Here is a 17,006-nt window from a genome sequence, read left to right as displayed (position 1 = left end):
GAGGAAAGCATAAGTCCTTAACTGATTCAACAGTTTAGTAGCATTTGCTTCTGCATGTTAAAAGCAAAGCCCAGTAAAAAAATGTGCATGTGCATGGATGTGAGTTGTTCTAGGAGATGTACTTAAACCAAAGCAAAACGGCCCCTTACTGTTATCATTCATATATATTGTACAGTAAAATGCCACTGTATGGGAACCAGAAGTAGTTTTATGAGAACAAACTTGGAGGAGGGTGTACCAGTGCTCCCAGTTGAGTGCTGTGGTCCCTGTGCTGGAATACTGTTGCTTATTCTGCTTCTGGCTTTGTCACTTCTCAGTATCTGTAATACCTATGACCTACTGCAGATGCTTCCCTCCCTCCTTTGCCTACCTCCAGCCAGAGCTCCTCATGGCCTGCTGGCTAAGGCACTGCAGGGATTTAAGAGTTGTTGGTTCAAAGAACTTTGTCTGTGGAGGGTAACAGCACTCATTTTACCTTCTTTTCAGGTGTTCCTCCTACTAGGCATAAAATGGTTGTATAAAATATTGTGTTTGGTGGTTCCTTTTGGCCTGTGTTAGCAATATACTGATCACACCCATAGTTTCAGACTCTCTTGGATGTTTAGGCACCCCTTTGCACCCCTCTGGTCACAGAAGCAATGACAGTGTACCCTGAGATTTTTCATGTTGTGTTTCTTTGATTTAGAGGAAATTAAGATAGGTCAGAATACGTTGTAGATGCGTGCCCTGAGCATGAATGAAAACAAAGCTCAAAGATGTTTTTCCTGAATACCAGAGGAGAAAATTATTTTCTCCGTTTCAATAACAGGAGAAATGCTTGTCCCATTTATGTGTATTCCTAGATAAATCTCAAGGAGTCTCTTATCAGTTGATCTCTCACCAAGAGTTTTCATTGTTTGTTTTTTTTTAAATGAAGAAACCACAAACCAGAAGCCCATTAAGTTGGTATGTTGTATGTATGACAACTTGAAATAATGTACTGTTGGCCGTTATTCTTTTAAATTGTCTTTTAAAGTCAAAGACATGACAATCCATGTCAGGAGGAAGCAGAATATCACTCTGATAGCTTGGCTTTACAGCTTTTGCTTAGTTAAAGCTTTTCTTATGGGTATTACTTAAATTCCAGCTGATCTTTTTGGGTTTTGTCAATTTGTATAAAGTGTGTGCTATATATACATTTTGTGAACATTTAGAACATAATTTCTGTGGGGTAAAGGAAATGCTGATGAATACAATAGATTTCCAAAGAATTCATTTCAAGTTCTTATTATCATCTACCATAAAAACCCAACAAATCAAATTTTCCCCGTCCCCCAAAATTCCACTAAGCTCCAGATATTTCATTCACTTTTTGTAGTAAGTTTGGGAAGTATCCCCTGCATGTTTTATAGTTGACATAAGGGTGATACTCTTTGTCAGAACACTTTAACTTCAAGATGGATTTGACATTAACTGGAGAGCTCCAACAAATAAAATTTTCTGATTCTCTTAACTGTTACAAAAAAAATTACCCAGTGCTTTTCCACTTCTCTGATTAATTGCAAAATAAAAGCAACTAAGAATAATGTTACCTAGCAAGTATTGAACTTTATGGAAAAATATATTTTTCTTTAAATTCTTTATTCAAGATAATTATTTTTTACCTCAGTAAACCCACTGATTTTTCATGTGCCGCCTGTGGTATTTGGGATTTAGTCTTCCAAAAAAGTTCTTATAGGCGAGTTTGAGTTTTTTGGGGTTTTGTTTTTGATGTTATACTGTTCTTTTTCTGAAGAAGAGCTGTAAATGTTAATCCAGTTTACTAATATTTTTATTTTTAAATGATGGTTTTTGCAAACATATCGACTATAGCTTTAAAAGATCCTAATTGAACACATAAGTAAGTGCTCAGTGAGGGATGGTTATGCACAAAACTGTTCTTGAATAGCAGTTTTGACTCAGCTTTGTGTCTTTTTGGTGGTATTTCAGATTGATTAGGTAGCCTTCTTGACTTGAAAAACACTGCTTGATTTCACCTTATTTTTCTTTGCCTAACTCTAAGAAAGTTCATGTTATGTGTAATGTGTTTTCCTTAATGGTTTGCCAAATAAATCAATTAGTAAGGTTTAGTTCATTCCAGTGCTTCTAGTAAGGACAATTAAAGAAAGAAGCACATGTCTGCATGTTGCGTAATAGAGGAATTTTGAGTGGCATAGAGATGTGGGCTTCCACCACTCACTTGTTTGTTCTGGAAAATGCAGCTTTGTTGAAATGAAAGTACAGACATGTTACTTCTAATAGAAAGATTATGAGGAAATAACTCAGTTTATATTTTTCAGAATTTTAAAGAAAATAATAAAAGTACTAAGTAGTAAAATGAAAAACAAATAAAAATGTCCCCAATTTTCATACTTCTATAAAGTTGTCTTTTTAACACTGGTTAGAAATAAAACCAAATTTCAGAATATTGGAATATTTGTGTTTCTTAGGAAATTCTACTTTCCAACTTCTTCTAAGAAACTAATTGATTAGATTTGGATATTTTTAAAAAGTACTTGTTTATTTTGTCCAAATAGTGTGCTAGCTGATCTTTTCTAGACATTATGTACTTGCAAGTTAGTGTAGTTATGTGGCTTCTCAAATAGCATGCATTCATTTTTCCACATTTTGGCTGTAATCTCCAATCCCTGTAGACCAGAGGAGGTTATCAATGTTGCTGTATGAAGAGATCTGCCTTCCCTCAGCCTGGACTGCTTATTCCTATCCTCGTACTGTTCACTCTTTGCTACAACATAAAGGTTCACACAGGTAGACAGGATAACTTGATTCTGGTAAAAGCTGTCCTTTTGTGTTTTGAGTTGGTTTATTTTTTGTTTCTTTGTTTGGTTTGGTTTGGGTTTTTTTCTGGTTAATTTTGTACTGGTTTGGTTAGTCATTCCTTTATCTCTTGAATAGTGTTTGTACTCTCTGACCTGTGTTCATCCTCATGCTTCTCAAGTTTTCTTCTGCATTTTCTTTGTGTTTCTCCTAGCTTTACTCTGCCCATTTATCCGTGGTGAAAATATAGCCATCTGTGTGGCCCTGTGGCCTTTTCCTGCTGATAATACATCCAGTATTTCTTGAGCCTGTCTATCACATGAGAGGATGACTGTATCTAAAGAATTTGAGTTGATGCATTTTTAATTACCCTTTACATCCCTCTTTGTTCCTCTTACTAATCTCTGTACCTCTCCCTGCCCCCCCCCACCAATTAAAAATCCATAGAGACTAAAATTTCCCCAGCTGCTGCCATGCTAAGTGCACTCAACTTATTTATGAAAATATTTGGTGGTGTCTACTGACTTTGGAATGCTTGGATGTCTTGCAATCAAGTTAGAGTATGTGTGTCACAGTCATTTAACCAGAAGCATTGCCGGATTGCTTGTTTGCTGAAAAGACATGCCAGGGACTTGGATGAGTTTGACTATCAGGTACATTTGTTAGCTTGTGTAGTAACATGAACAGTGCCAGCACTATTAAGTCCTCAGAACTGCTGTTCACAAAATTACTAAGCCATTACTCTGTAAAATAATGTGACAGTGGTAGCAAAGGAGAAAGAGTAATGCACTAGTATTTATGACTGCTTTTTGTCATTGATACCATATCCTTGTGAGACCTCCTGCTGCCATTTTTCTTGCAGTACAACATGGAGTCATTTTTTAGTTATCTTGGGTGCACTGGATTTTCTCCAGATCTTTCATGTCACTGTCAGTTAAACTGAATAGTATTAAAATTTATATTCTCCAGCCTACAGAAGTTGCAGTCTTGGAGGCTTTCCCAGAGTGAATCTGAAAGACTTTAAAAACGTTGATAGCTACCTATTTGTTAAATCTCTCTATTTTGTCTAATCTGATATTTTTGAAGTCCTTTTGTGTACTTCTCTTATTGGATATTTTATGATGCAGCTTTTAACTGGCTAGTTCTGGCAGTGGATCAGTCTGTTTATGTGCTATCATTGTGATTTTTTTAGGTATGGCTTTAGTATTTTTTTGTCATTGTATGATATTGTAAGGGACCTATCATGGGCTCATGAGAGCTATATGGCTGGTTAGCGAGCTGGACAGAAATCAGAATCTCAGCCCTCAGTACTGCAACACATTAAAGTGAAAATTTATGACCAGCCCTGTGGAAATACGTGTTTTATAGTGTCTGTCTTGTATGGACATATTTATTGTTTTAAAGTGTTTTCTGAATGTAGCTAATGGCCAAGTTCAAATAGGCTTTACACAGACCAGGTTGTTACATAGTGATTATTAGAAGCAATTCTACCAGAATGTTTTTCTTATTGAGTACTTTATCATCTTTCCCTGTGAAAAGTTTGTATAAATTGTTATAGCAAAGGCACAGTGCAGGATATGCATCCTGTGAATGTGGGAAATTTTTAAAACATGTTTCCTGAGTCCTGTACAAATACAAGCTCTCAGTTTTCATCTCTCCTGTTTTCCTTTCACTTCTGCTCTTCCCAACTCTTCTCCCCCCTTCCCAGTTCTTTTTCTTCTAAGGATGCTTTTTTGGAGGTGAACACATGTTTGTGAGCTACACTGTCTCCAAAACAAACAAAATAGGGTGGGGAGATGATGAAGGGGAGGAGGACAGGGAAAAGATGCAGCTGCTCATTTTTAATTTTTGAAACTAGCTTTGAATTCTTGGCATTTGCTTAAGCTTTATAATACAAACTAGGGGCATGGCTGAAACACTGTGTCTTTGTTCTACTGTGGTTACCAACAAGAAACTCTTATAATAGTAACAAATAGATTGTTTGAATTCTTGTCTAAAATAGTGTCGATGGAAGATGTTTTGCCAGATGAGATTGTGTGCATAGACCATTGCCACAGCAGTGAAAGCTTTTGGAAAAGCAGCCAACGCCATATGTTGTATTTTATTCTGTGGTGCCAACATCCAAGTCAGTAGAAGGTATTTTCATTTATTTCACCTGCCAGGAAGTAGAAATCCCTGTAGCATTTCTTCCTGTAATTCTGTGGAACCTGTTCAAGCTGTGTGCCCTCACAGCAAAGAAGGCCAGCAGCATCCTGGCTGCATTAGGAAGAGCACTGCCAGCAGGTCAAAGGGCGATCCTGCCCATCTACCCAGCCCTGGTGAGACACATCTTGAGTACTAGGCCCAGTTTTGTACCCCCCAGGGCAAGAGACATATGGACATAGTAGAGTGAGTCCAGTGAAGAGCCATAAAGATGATCGGGACTGGATTGTTCAGTTTGGAGAAAAGAAAGACTTGGGGAGGCATCTTATCTCTTTGTATAAGTATCTTATGGGGGGGGAAGTAAAACAGGTGGAGCCAGTTCAGGTCTTCTTGGCAGTACTCAGCAATAGAACCAAATGCATTGGGTACAAACTGAAACATGGGGATTTCTACCTGAACACTGGCACAGACTGCACAGAGTGTGGGGTCTCTTTCCATCCTTGGAGATACTCAAAGCTGACAGACCAGGAGCCTGAGAAACCCACTGTAGGTGACCCTGCTTGAGCACAGGGTTGATCTGGTGACAGTCTCTGGAGGTTGCCATTCTCAGTGAATCTGCAGTTCTTGTGTGCCTCTGATTTGGTGTCTAGCTGAAAAACTGGACTATGTCAGATACCACTAAACAAGTTCTGTGCTCTCACATATTTTTCTGAGTGGTAATATTAGTGAAATAATATTATTAACACTATTAGAGAAAAATTTGTGTTTGAGGAACAAAGCTTGAAACAATGTGTGGAATGAGACGTGTTTGAGGCTTTGTTGCACAACTCTTCACATGTTAGTGAGCTCTTACCCACATAAGTAGTCTCACTGACGTCAATAGGACTGCTGCTGTAAGTGTTCACCAGTGCAAATAAGGGTTGCACAATGTGTCCTTGTCTGTGTTGTACAAGTGTATGTAACACAGTATTTAATTATCACTTCAAACCTCCTTTACTTCAGTAGCGTATTCTTTAAAATACCTCAAATTATACTACTTTTCCTAGGCTGTACTTTACTGACATAGAGATATCATTACATCCATCACCATACAATTGAGCACAGATAGCATCTCTGAAAAATTGTCTTTCCTTCTGTTCATTTATACAGCTGGAAAAAAGAGCTGACAGAAAAAAAAGGAAATAATTCTCTTTTTTGATAGTGTTTTAAATAAATTGGAGTTTCTAACTTTTTTCTGACAGTTTGATGGAGTCAGTGCTTTACTTCCAGTGCTTAATTAGTCTGAAGTTAGGCTTTCTATTCCCCACAAAAGAATTAAATAGGTTTTTTTACTTTTAAATATCAGTCAAAGTTCAATTTTGTATAAAGAGGCATCTTGTATGTATATTTTATAGTAATACAAAATGTAGAGTAAAAAGCGGTTTCCAAGATCAATTATATGATGCCAACTTTTTGTATTTCAACGTTATTGCTGAAACATCTGCTGTGTTTTAGTGTGCAGCGCTTTTGATGGTGTTGAGGGAAGGCTATGATGTACTCTCTAACATTCAAGTGATAAAGCCAGAGTCTCTGTCACAAAAACTTGATTTTTTTTGGAAGATTTTTAGGAGTTTTTATATTTTAGAGGTTCCTTTCTTGTTGTAGGTATTTAAATTTTTGTCAAGGTACTTGAATTAGTTAGAGAGTTTTCTGGAACTACTGTAGGAATAGTTGAATAATTGCATATGGATACTTGGAGTTAAATCTCTTTGGAATTGTGAAATGTTGTAAGAATACAGTGGTAAATTAGAAAAATGAGCCTGTTCCACTGTGTAAAGAGGATGGATGTTATTCATTCAGCCCAGTGGTACCTTTACAGAGAGTTGATTTGTAGTGCTGAAAACTCTTTCAAGGTAATCCTTAAAGTATGAAAGAAAAAAATTAATTGTTTAAAGCTAAAATAAGAAAAATTGATACTTCAATTTGAATGGGCTATTAAAATTTTATTTATTTATTTAATAGGTACACCCATTTTGTACCTATTAGTAACCTGAAGAGACTAAATGGAAAATGCAATAAACTCTTTTACAGCTTAGTCTTTTATTTAAAATCAGATGTCTTTTTTAAAAAAAAGATGTGCTCCAGCTCAGCCTTCAGTTTGTTAGGCTTAATGTGCATCTAGCAGATGACATCCTTTGTGTTAATCAATAGGTCAGGATCTTGGCAGCACTTTCTATCTGTCTTAAAAGAAATGAACCTGTAAATATCATCTCCAATCTTTAGATCAAATAAAGCACCTTGCAGCCTGCTCCTTGCATCCTTTCTGAAGTTTCCCGTTCAACAACTTATCAGGCTGGTGCACAGTAATCTCTTTGGACTTCAGCAAAGCTTTTGATGCTGTCTCTCACAGGATTCTCCTGGAAAAAATGTCCAGCACACAGCTGGATGACATTGTGTTACATGATGGGTGAGCAACTGGCTCACAGGTCAGGCACAAAGGGTTACAGTGAATGGGGTGACATCAGACTGGGGACTTGTCACTGGTGGGGTTCCACAGGGCTCCATCCTCGGCCCTGTGCTCTTCAACATCTTCATAACTGATTTGGATGCAGGACTTGAAGGAGTTACAGAATTTGTGAAACTCATCATCTAGACTAATTTGTATATTTTTCTAAATGTTTTATTTTAGCCATGATGACTAGAAAAATGCTGAGCTAGCATGGTTTGTTTTTGAAGAGCTTCCTTCCCATGAACCAGATCAAACATTTCTGGATGTGGCTGTGTTATATTTCTTCTATTAGTACTTTTTAGTGATGGATTTCTCTGGGTTTTGTACCTTCTCATTTTGTAAAGGATGTGGCCTGTGTTTCTCTTTAAACATCCTAAGACTGTAAGTTTGGAGGGGATTTAAAGAGAATGACAAATCTGGTCTGTGGTGCTGCAGATATGGTCCTAGTACCACCGAAGTAGAGACTCTCAGGTATCCAGTCTTGTTGCTAAGTAGCATGTTATTTGACTGTGTGTAGGTGTTATTTCAGAAGAGTCCTGTGCTCTGGGAAACTGTCCTAACATGTCTACCAACCTAAGTGTTAAGATGAAGTGGGGTGCTCCTTTCAGAAGAAAGAACATTCTCTGTCTCCAATTTAGTGAAATAACAGAGTGAGACTTGGCACAGGCATGTAATATCCCTTAAAGGTTTCATCATAGTGAATCTTGTTTGTGGAATAAGTTCAGTTATAAACAGGACTGCACATTTATATTGGTAAGTATATTATAAAGCATTTACAGAACTTTATTCATGAAAGTTTGTTTTAAGTAATAAATCAGCAGTAAAACATTGGTAGTAAAGGGAATGGGACAACATTTAAGCCAGAAGAGCTTGCTTAAAAGGGAGCTACTCCACGATTAGGTGTCAGGTGGGAGGAAGACATTACATCAGCCAGAAGGTATTACTGGAGAAGACATAAATCAAGAACTTGGTCCCAACACCTGTTCTCAAGGGAAGAGTTAAGGCACTCTTACCTTGCTTAATCATTAGATTTTAAGTAGTTTAATTTGCAGCTGTATATGGTCTTTTAAGAGATTAATTATGTGCAAGTTCTAAGTGACTTTACATTGTTCAAATGAGTTATTAATGTATTTTAGTATTTATTTAGTCTTCATTAAGACATGCATTACCCTTTAGGTATATTTTGGGCAGGAGCAAGGTACCCTGGCTCCATGTGTTGCACAAGAGAAAGAAAAAGGCAAATAATTATCCTGAGATGTTCCTTATACAGCTACAAATACATTTTAACCTACTTCAGTATAATGCATTACTTATAATTATGTTAATAATTATTTTTATCAGTAACCTTAAGATGATCCATAACTTTCTCAAGCAAATGCTTGAAATTATTTGATTACAATTTGCAAGTCCTAGAGCATGTCTGTAGTCCTTTTGTTAGCTTTTTCCAGAGTGTTAATTAAATTTCCAAATTTGGTTCCATCATGCACCTGGAAGGAGAATAAAGCTTTTTACAGACCCCTCGGAGTTACTCCAGTGTGCTAATGAGAATTGGAGAGAAGCTAATCTCAAATCAGGAAAGTAAGACAGAGTTTTAAAAAGCCCCATACATCGACTAATGGATAATATTACAGCATAACAGTGTACATGCAGGATTATGCCATTCAGACAATTTGAAGTGTGTTTTGAAACCCTATGAAAAATGAAAGTTCAAATGAGAATACATTGACTCCATTAGGCATACATATAATTCCTATGGACTGATTATAGGCCTTTAGCTCTAGCTAATGAAAACTGATTTCATCAAGAGTCCTACATGATTTTTTGCTTTTTAAGTTAATACTGAAGCAGTGCTCAGAGCTGCTAGTACTGTGCAGTTCTTGAGTGTTAGATTTTGGGAGACATAAGCAGATGAGTATCTGCAGATGTCTAGGGCTCAGGCTTGCAAGATGCTGATAATATCAGAAAAACCACCATGAAAGTTGGTGGAAACTAAAGGCCCTTATGTCCATGCCTGGCTCAGCATCTGGTGTGTTCAAGTGCATCCATGGCTTTTTCATCAGGAGTATGGGATTTGAATTACAGGATACAGGATGCCGTGGTTGTTGATATTCTTCTGTATGAGCACATTCCAGCTCTGTTTAGCTGAGCTAGACTTTATTTTCTCTCTGAAAAACTTCAGCAGTGCTGCTGACATCCTGGCTGAGATGTCACATGGCTACTGCTGTCATTTACATGTATACAGAGCCTGCAGGTTTATGCAGTGACAGGAGGCTGGTGCAATTAAACATTCACCTTTTAATGAAGATTTAAAATGATTAATAGTAAAATTTATTATCTGTGAAACAAACATATGCCCTTTTAAAATACCCAAATCAGCAGTGAGGTGGTGAGGTGTTTTCAGGTACTGCTTTACTGGTTTTCACTGGCGATATGCCGGAGCCATGTGTTGGGTTTGTTCTAGCAATGCAGGTGGGATTTGGAGTAGGAGGGGCAAAAAAGGTGACTGGAGCTCCTCACAGACAAGCTTGTGAATTGATTTTTTAAGAAAAGAGAAGTTAAAGAGGTTTGACCATTCTGATTGCTTCTCATTAGTGATTATACTTTTTGCCAGACCAGTAATGTCAGGTTTCAGAGGGTTTGGGCACTTGGTCACATTACATTCCTGTGTATTTAAATGGATTAAGATAAAAAGTCTGACTTGAAAAGGATATTTCAAAACTGACTGTGCCTGTGGTTTTGAATCCCGATGCTTTGAACAAAGAAGGGATTGATTTAATGGGATTAATGCTTAATCCAAATGAAGCAATGTACACACATGCCTTGAATGTTTTTGAGAATAACTACAAATACCACTTATAAAGTTCTGTAGAAAAATACAGAGAGGTGATCTTTGTGTAAGTAAGAGATGGGACAAGACTGCTTTAGATAAAGGAGAACACAGGCAAAGCTGTGTTCAGATTAGGTCTTCTGGATGACTTTCAGATATTTCTAGTCTTCTTTTTTCATACAAGTATGATATTTATTTTCAAATGTTGATTTTGAGGAAGTGTGACACTTCTCTCTTCATAATTTTGTTATTTCAGATGAGAAAAAGTGTTTTCAAATTAGGCAGTTTTTCACTTTTATTTGAGGTATGGTTGTTTTCTGCTTCAGATGATGTTTTATCTTTATCACCACCATTATATTTCTCTTTCCCTTGGCTTGAAGGTTTTCTACGTGGTACAATATGTTGTTAGCTACTTGGAGATATTAAGACTTTGCCCATATTTGCTGTGACTCTGCGGCTCCTCTACTTTCAGGGAAGAATTGCTTCCTAAACCAAACAAGTTAATTTGTGTATTTTTTTTTCTGTCTGAATTACTTTTTTGTTGTTCTTGTTGTTAACAGATGCAACATTGACAACATTTATAGTTATTTCCTTTCATGTTTATTGGTAAAAGCCTTCTTGATATGCGAAATCCACCTGATTTCTTATAATGAATGACCAATGTATACCCTCACAATGTGTTTTCAAACCATTGGATCCAGTCTAAATGGGAAAAAGGTGTGCCAATTCATCAAAGACTGTTGCAAAGGTTTTGAGGGAAGAAATGACTGCAGTCTTTCGGAGTGTAGCTGTCTGGGATAAAATGCTGACCCTTGATAAGTATTAGGCTGGCTCATCAGTTTTTACCCATTCTTCCCTGACTCCCCATGTGCCCCCCAGACTGGGAACCAGAAACTTTAGGTGAAAATTAAAATTCTTGCCTAATCATGAAATTTGATTAAGCTAGTGGTTTTAGAAAAAAGACCAAATATCACAACGCTAATGAAAAAATTGCAAGAATTGCTAATGACGTGTGTGATTCATGTTGATAAATGGAGCAGATTTTTAAACAGCTCTAGGCTTCAATTCTTTCAGCTCATTCACAGTCAGTTCTTCTTTATACTGGGCTCAGTGAAGCTATTCTCAGAGGAGGGTGCAGTGTGACATGGATTAGGAGCCAGAGAGGAGAGCCATTAATCGATTCAGTACTACACAGGTTATCCAATATCTAAGAAAGGTTTTAAATATTTTAGGAAGCACAAAAAGCTGAAAGCAAAAATCTAGTGATTTTTGATTTTATTAATTTTTTTTTTATTCTTTAAAGGAACGCTGTTGAAGACTGGCTCAAAAGCAAGGAATAATTACTGATAATTGATGTTTGAAGTGGTTTTGTTTCTAGGTTTATTTTTAAACCCAGCTATGCTATATCTGAGTTAGTAAGCAGTGCAAAGGAGCATTCTTATACACTAGAATTGGGTTTTTGTCTGGAATGGTTCTCGGCATTGCATTTTCCGAGCCAGTTAGTGATGTCCTGGGCAGGTCTCAAATGTTGCTCTGGGGTAGGGTCAGGCCAGGAACGGTTCCCAGCAGGCAATCAAACTTTCAGTTTTCCCTCAGCTTCATTGTTGGAGATCAAGAAAGCTTAGTAGTAAGAATGAAGCAGTTATAGGCCACTTGGTTTAATGTCAGTGAACAGCCCTACAATATTCAGTTTACTGGTCTAGACAAGCCTACAGTGTTTCCTTGTAGTACTATTATAATTTAAAGTAAAACTCACTGTGAGTTTTAAGACGCTGAATTTGGTATAATTTGTCACATCTGCCAAAAAACCATTTTCTTCCTTAAGATAGAAGTCCTAGTGTTTTATGCTTTTATTTTAAAGTGTTGATAGTCATTTTCCAAAGAGCATTTCTCTGACTTCTTAAGAGGACAGCAGCATATAAGACTGCAAGTGTTCGTTTTTTCTACCTCTCCTAAAATCCAACATAGACAGTATGAGGATGGTGGTAATCAACAGGGTGAATATTGATCATATTTATTATAAGAATCTTTCTGTTCCATAAACTTTGTCCATTGTGATGCTTTATTCCTTCCTGGTCATTCAAATATACATTTTGTTTGAAACTATCTTCACACATTTGAGGCTTCTTGAAAAATGTCTGGGTCAGCACATGTAAAATGATCTACCTGCATAGTACTGCAATCTGTAACAAGTATTTCCTAATTTTCTCTTAATTAGTTTTTTTTTTTTAGTGCTACAGATTTTGACTAATGAAGCTGTTGGTGTACTTACACTGGACAGTGGGAGATTGGTCTGTGAAAGCAGTTGATCTCTTTTAGGCTTCTAATTTACATTATCTTTAATGAAATGTAGGAGTTGTTGAAAAGAAACTTTGCTGGTAGATCAAAAGGAGAAACTAGGCTTGAGCAGGCCAGGCAATCACCTATTAAGCAGCCTGCAATGTTCACACTAGCTTTGTATGAGACAATGTGTCATTGCTAGTTTTGATTGTGGAGTTTGTGTGTATGTTTGCAGTGTGTTTTGATGCAGCAGGCTAACAGTTGAGAGCTGACTGATAAATTGGCCTTAATCTATGTAGAAAATAGGTTTAAATTACTCCTTTTTAACTCTGCAAACATAGTTGTAAATCCTGTTCTTCTTGCTCCCATCTATAAATCACACATTGAAAAAGCACATCTGCACAGATGCCTTTAGTGAAATAAAAAAGGGTAATGTAAAGACTGTTTAGGATTTCTTGTATCAGCTCCATGAATCACTTTTCTGTATAAGGTTAAAGCAGAGTTTTTACCTTTAGGTTGCTGAAGTTGCATGATATCTGAATATTAAACTTAAGACCTGTAGACTGAAGTCTTATTTCAAATTGACATTTTATTGAATTTTGATGTATGTATTAGAAAACCCACAACATTTAAAGGTTTGAATCAGGAAAGAAAGGTTATTTTCACTGAAGAAACAAACCAGTCCTTTCAGAAATCCAGTTGCTAATTTTACGATCTTTTCATGTCATAGTTTCTTACTAGAAGCAAAAAAGGGTTTTTTTTTGCAGTCTAAAGACAACTTGGAAGTAGCAGACATTTTATGAAAAGTGTGTTTTGATTGTTTTTCATGTAGAACTTCAAGGGCAGATAAATTTTTGACGGCTTTGTGATGGCTAAATCTTTAAAATGCAGTAGTCTTTTGAATGATTCTTAAAACATGTTTCCTTGTCAAATTTTCTTACTATGCAGTTAGAAATACTTTTTCAAGGTACTGCATTTTTCTCATTTGAACAAATTACCGAATTATATTAATGAATTTGATTTTTTCTGAATATGAGGTCATACCTGTATTGGCTTTAAAATCATCTTGTTCATTTGGCACTTGTACTTCTTTATAGCTGCATTATGATCTAACTTTACAAGGTATCACCTAAGGTTAAACAATCAAAGTAGTGGGGCTTTGCTTGTTTTCACCCCACTTGCTGATTATCTACTTCTTTTATTGATTTAGGAGAAACCTTTTGTTCTTTACTAATGAAAATCAGGATGCTCACTCAATTAGCTCCTATTCAAGAGATTCAGATATGGGGAATTTCCTTAAGTGGCTATGTTGTTCTTTGAGGCTATGATATCCAACAGAAACTGCTGCCTTTGGATTAGGAGCAAGAGTAGTTTAAACCAGTTTTGGGCTGGTAGGGGCTGATGTGGTGGAGTGATGTGGTGCAGTCGGTGTGAGGAAAGTGGCGTATGTGGTTGATGCCCTGCAGATGGGAGCTCTTGGTTTGTCTTCTGGTGTTGCTTCCTGAAGACTTTCATAGTAAACATTTATAAGAGATCTTAAATATTACCATCATTGACTAGCACTGAAATTGCACTACTGCTCTGTTCATCACGTTCTGATACTGTGCAAAACATCAAATAGGAGAATTGATCGTATTTTGTAGCATGAATACTCTCTGAGTGTTGTTCAGAGGGGTGATTCTTTTCTGCTGAACCTTGACTGCTTTCTGTGGAGAATTTACTATTATATTTAAATACACAAAACACAAGAGAAGATGGTGTATTTGGAGTCATGAGAGTGGTTGTAACTCCTCTTCCCCTCATATCTCACTAAGACTTTTGCATTCGGGGTGCCTGTGCCCTCTGTGATAGGCTGGAGCCAAGTCCCTCAGGACAGGCATTTCTTATTTCTTCCCCCTTTGGAAAACCTCAGCACAGCTGGGTTCACCTCCCTCTGGCCAGTCGTTTTGCTTGGGGGATTTGTGAAGTGTATAACCAGATTATAATTTTGTGAATTTGAAAATTTATTTATGAATGTCAAGGATCTGAGGTTCTGAATTTTTCTTCTTTTTCTAAAATGTTCACTGGAGTTTTCTTTTTGTTGCAGATATTGTAAATGCCTTTTATCTGCAATTATTTTCATTTTGATAACTAAATTACTAAAGTAATGGAAGCATGCATGTGAAAACAGTTTATATATCTAAAGTAACTTAAGTAATTCTAGTATTTGAAAATTGCGTATGATTTTCATGTTATATAATACTTTGTGTTGATTTTGCTGCCATTTGCAGTGAGAATATTGAATTTGGTGCTCTATGAGACATCCCAGTTCACTTTCTTCTATCTCCTTCTAACCAGTTTCTTTATCAATATATCATCTTGCGTATCTTGGAACTAAGTAATTTTATAGTCACAGTCATGGTCGCGAATTCCTACCTGGCTGTTTCTCCTGGGTAATGTCTATGTTTGTTTAGGGGACTTTTGTACACAGTATCCTCTATGGATACACTTTGCTTCTACCATTTTCTATATGACAGCTCATTTATTTGACTGGGTATTGCTCTCTCTGCTCTATTTAGATAGTCATATATTCAATCAGTGTGTTAAAGAAAAGGATATTGATTCTTGCTTGTCTCTAGGTGTTTTTTTCATATGAGGGAGTTCATACAAATAATGTAATCAATAAATGTTCTCTCTTTCAGGCCTAACAGATGAAAAAGTGAAGGCGTATCTTTCTCTTCACCCCCAGGTACTGGATGAGTTTGTGTCAGAAAGTGTAAGTGCGGAAACTGTGGAAAAATGGCTAAAAAGGAAAAATAACAGACAAGAAGGTAAGTACTTTGTGATTAATATTTAGCTTTGAACAGCTCAGTTATTTTCAGATTTAAAAAGGAAACCTGGTTTTGGTATAACTTGACTATTATAATTTTTGTGTTTAGGTTCTACCATTTTTTCGAAGGCAAAATAGGCTAACAATTTTTAAAAATATTTTGAACCTTTTGGTATTTTTATTTTGAAATATACTGGTACTAATTTTGGAAGTTTAGTTTACCCATTTTGAGTTGCAAATACTATCCATCAACCTGTAGTGTCTGTTCTGAGAACATAATTTGGTCTTCTTGGATCTGAAATTGATAAATTTCGAATTAAAATTATCCAGTATGCCTCAGTAAATTACTGGATATACCATCTCAAAAGTTCCTACTTGCAACATGTAATAAGTCAATTTTAGATAAGAACATTGACATAGAAGTTAAAACCCAGTGTGTTGAATTCTGGGGGTACTTCTGTTGGATTGCTTTAGGTAAAATACCTTGCCAAATAGACCCAGAAAACTTTCTTTTGAGACAGCCTGGATTGACAATGATCATAAATTTTGTAATGATATTAAATTTTGTGAGGTTGTCTGCAAACATAAAATTCATGCAATTCTAGCAATGATTTGTAATGTACCAGGTAAAATGCAAAGGAGGAAATTACCAAGAAGGTTAGGTTAGAAACACTGATTTTGTTTTCTGGCTGACTTCCGAGGTGTTTAGGGTTTAAGTTCTGGTGATAATTCTCATTTTACATAGAGGGGCTATTGTTACTTCCTAGAAGATAGTGTTTTCTGTAGAAGATGATGGTTGACAAGGGATGGAAAAGGCTTTATCGAGCTGTTACTGTTTTTGGTGGTAATGACTATATATATATATATATATATATATATATCATACTTAGGTAGCAGTAATTTTTGTTGCTTTAAAGAGATTACCTAACAGAACAGAAGTACATAGCAATAGACTGTTCACTACTTTCTTTGTAGTTTGCAAACTGCAGCACTGCAGGAGGCCTATTGTTATAATCCACAAATGCAGTCAGAAAAACAATGTTATGAATCAAGGGAATAGGTTGTGACAATGCTTTTTGTAAGCAGAAGATAAAACAGAAACTAATACTTCTTATTTTTATGAGCTATGGTCATTTAAAAATAATGATTTTGTCTAAGGTGCTTGAAATCACTGTAAGAAATCATTGTATGTTTGAAACACAGTTTATAGTCTGGGTCCAGGATCTTGATGCTAAAACCAAGTAAGTGCTTTGGAAAACTTTTAGCATCAAGAATCATATTTTGCTAGAGGAATTTATTACCAGTTGCTCAAATTTTTGGGGGAGACTTTAAACTAAAGATATATTTTTGTGGGAGTCCTCATGCAAGTTTTTGAAGCAACTGCTAAAGCAAAGTAACTGCTGACCATTTTCCTAGCAAAGTTTTAACATAAACAGGTACAACAGTGGGATTTGTCTGTTTTTTCTTACACTTTAAAAACTCTGTATTATGGCTAATTTGCCCCAAACTTGTATTAAAAGTGTCAAGCAATACTTATGCTACCATTATCATCCAACAGGTCTTTCTGTCTTCCCTGCTACTTCCCTTGTCCTGACAGTGATCTTTAGGTGGCCATATTTATTACACTAAAGACAGTCATACAGATGTGGTTTCTTTAGTGTTGG

At 36.3% G+C, this 17,006-nt stretch overlaps 1 protein-coding gene across 4 annotated transcripts in view; it reads left to right on the top strand.

The window, feature by feature from the left end:
- The window catches only part of PDE10A (phosphodiesterase 10A), a 354,338-nt gene that overhangs the window by 239,834 nt on the left and 97,498 nt on the right, over positions 1-17,006 (top strand). For all 4 annotated transcript variants that reach the window (XM_042025094.1, XM_042025092.1, XM_042025093.1 and 1 more), the window contains exon 2: positions 15,215-15,343. In XM_042025094.1, the coding sequence (XP_041881028.1) occupies positions 15,215-15,343 (129 nt within the window). The remainder of the gene's footprint in view (positions 1-15,214; positions 15,344-17,006) is intronic.

Source organism: Corvus kubaryi, unplaced genomic scaffold, assembly GCF_017639235.1.
Source record: "Corvus kubaryi isolate FWS band 111438036 unplaced genomic scaffold, C.kubaryi_AGA036_p1.0 37266, whole genome shotgun sequence".
Classification (NCBI taxonomy): Eukaryota; Metazoa; Chordata; class Aves; order Passeriformes; family Corvidae; genus Corvus; species Corvus kubaryi.
The sequence above is the reverse complement of the archived record's forward strand: the minus strand, read 5'-3'. Positions and strand labels throughout refer to the sequence as shown.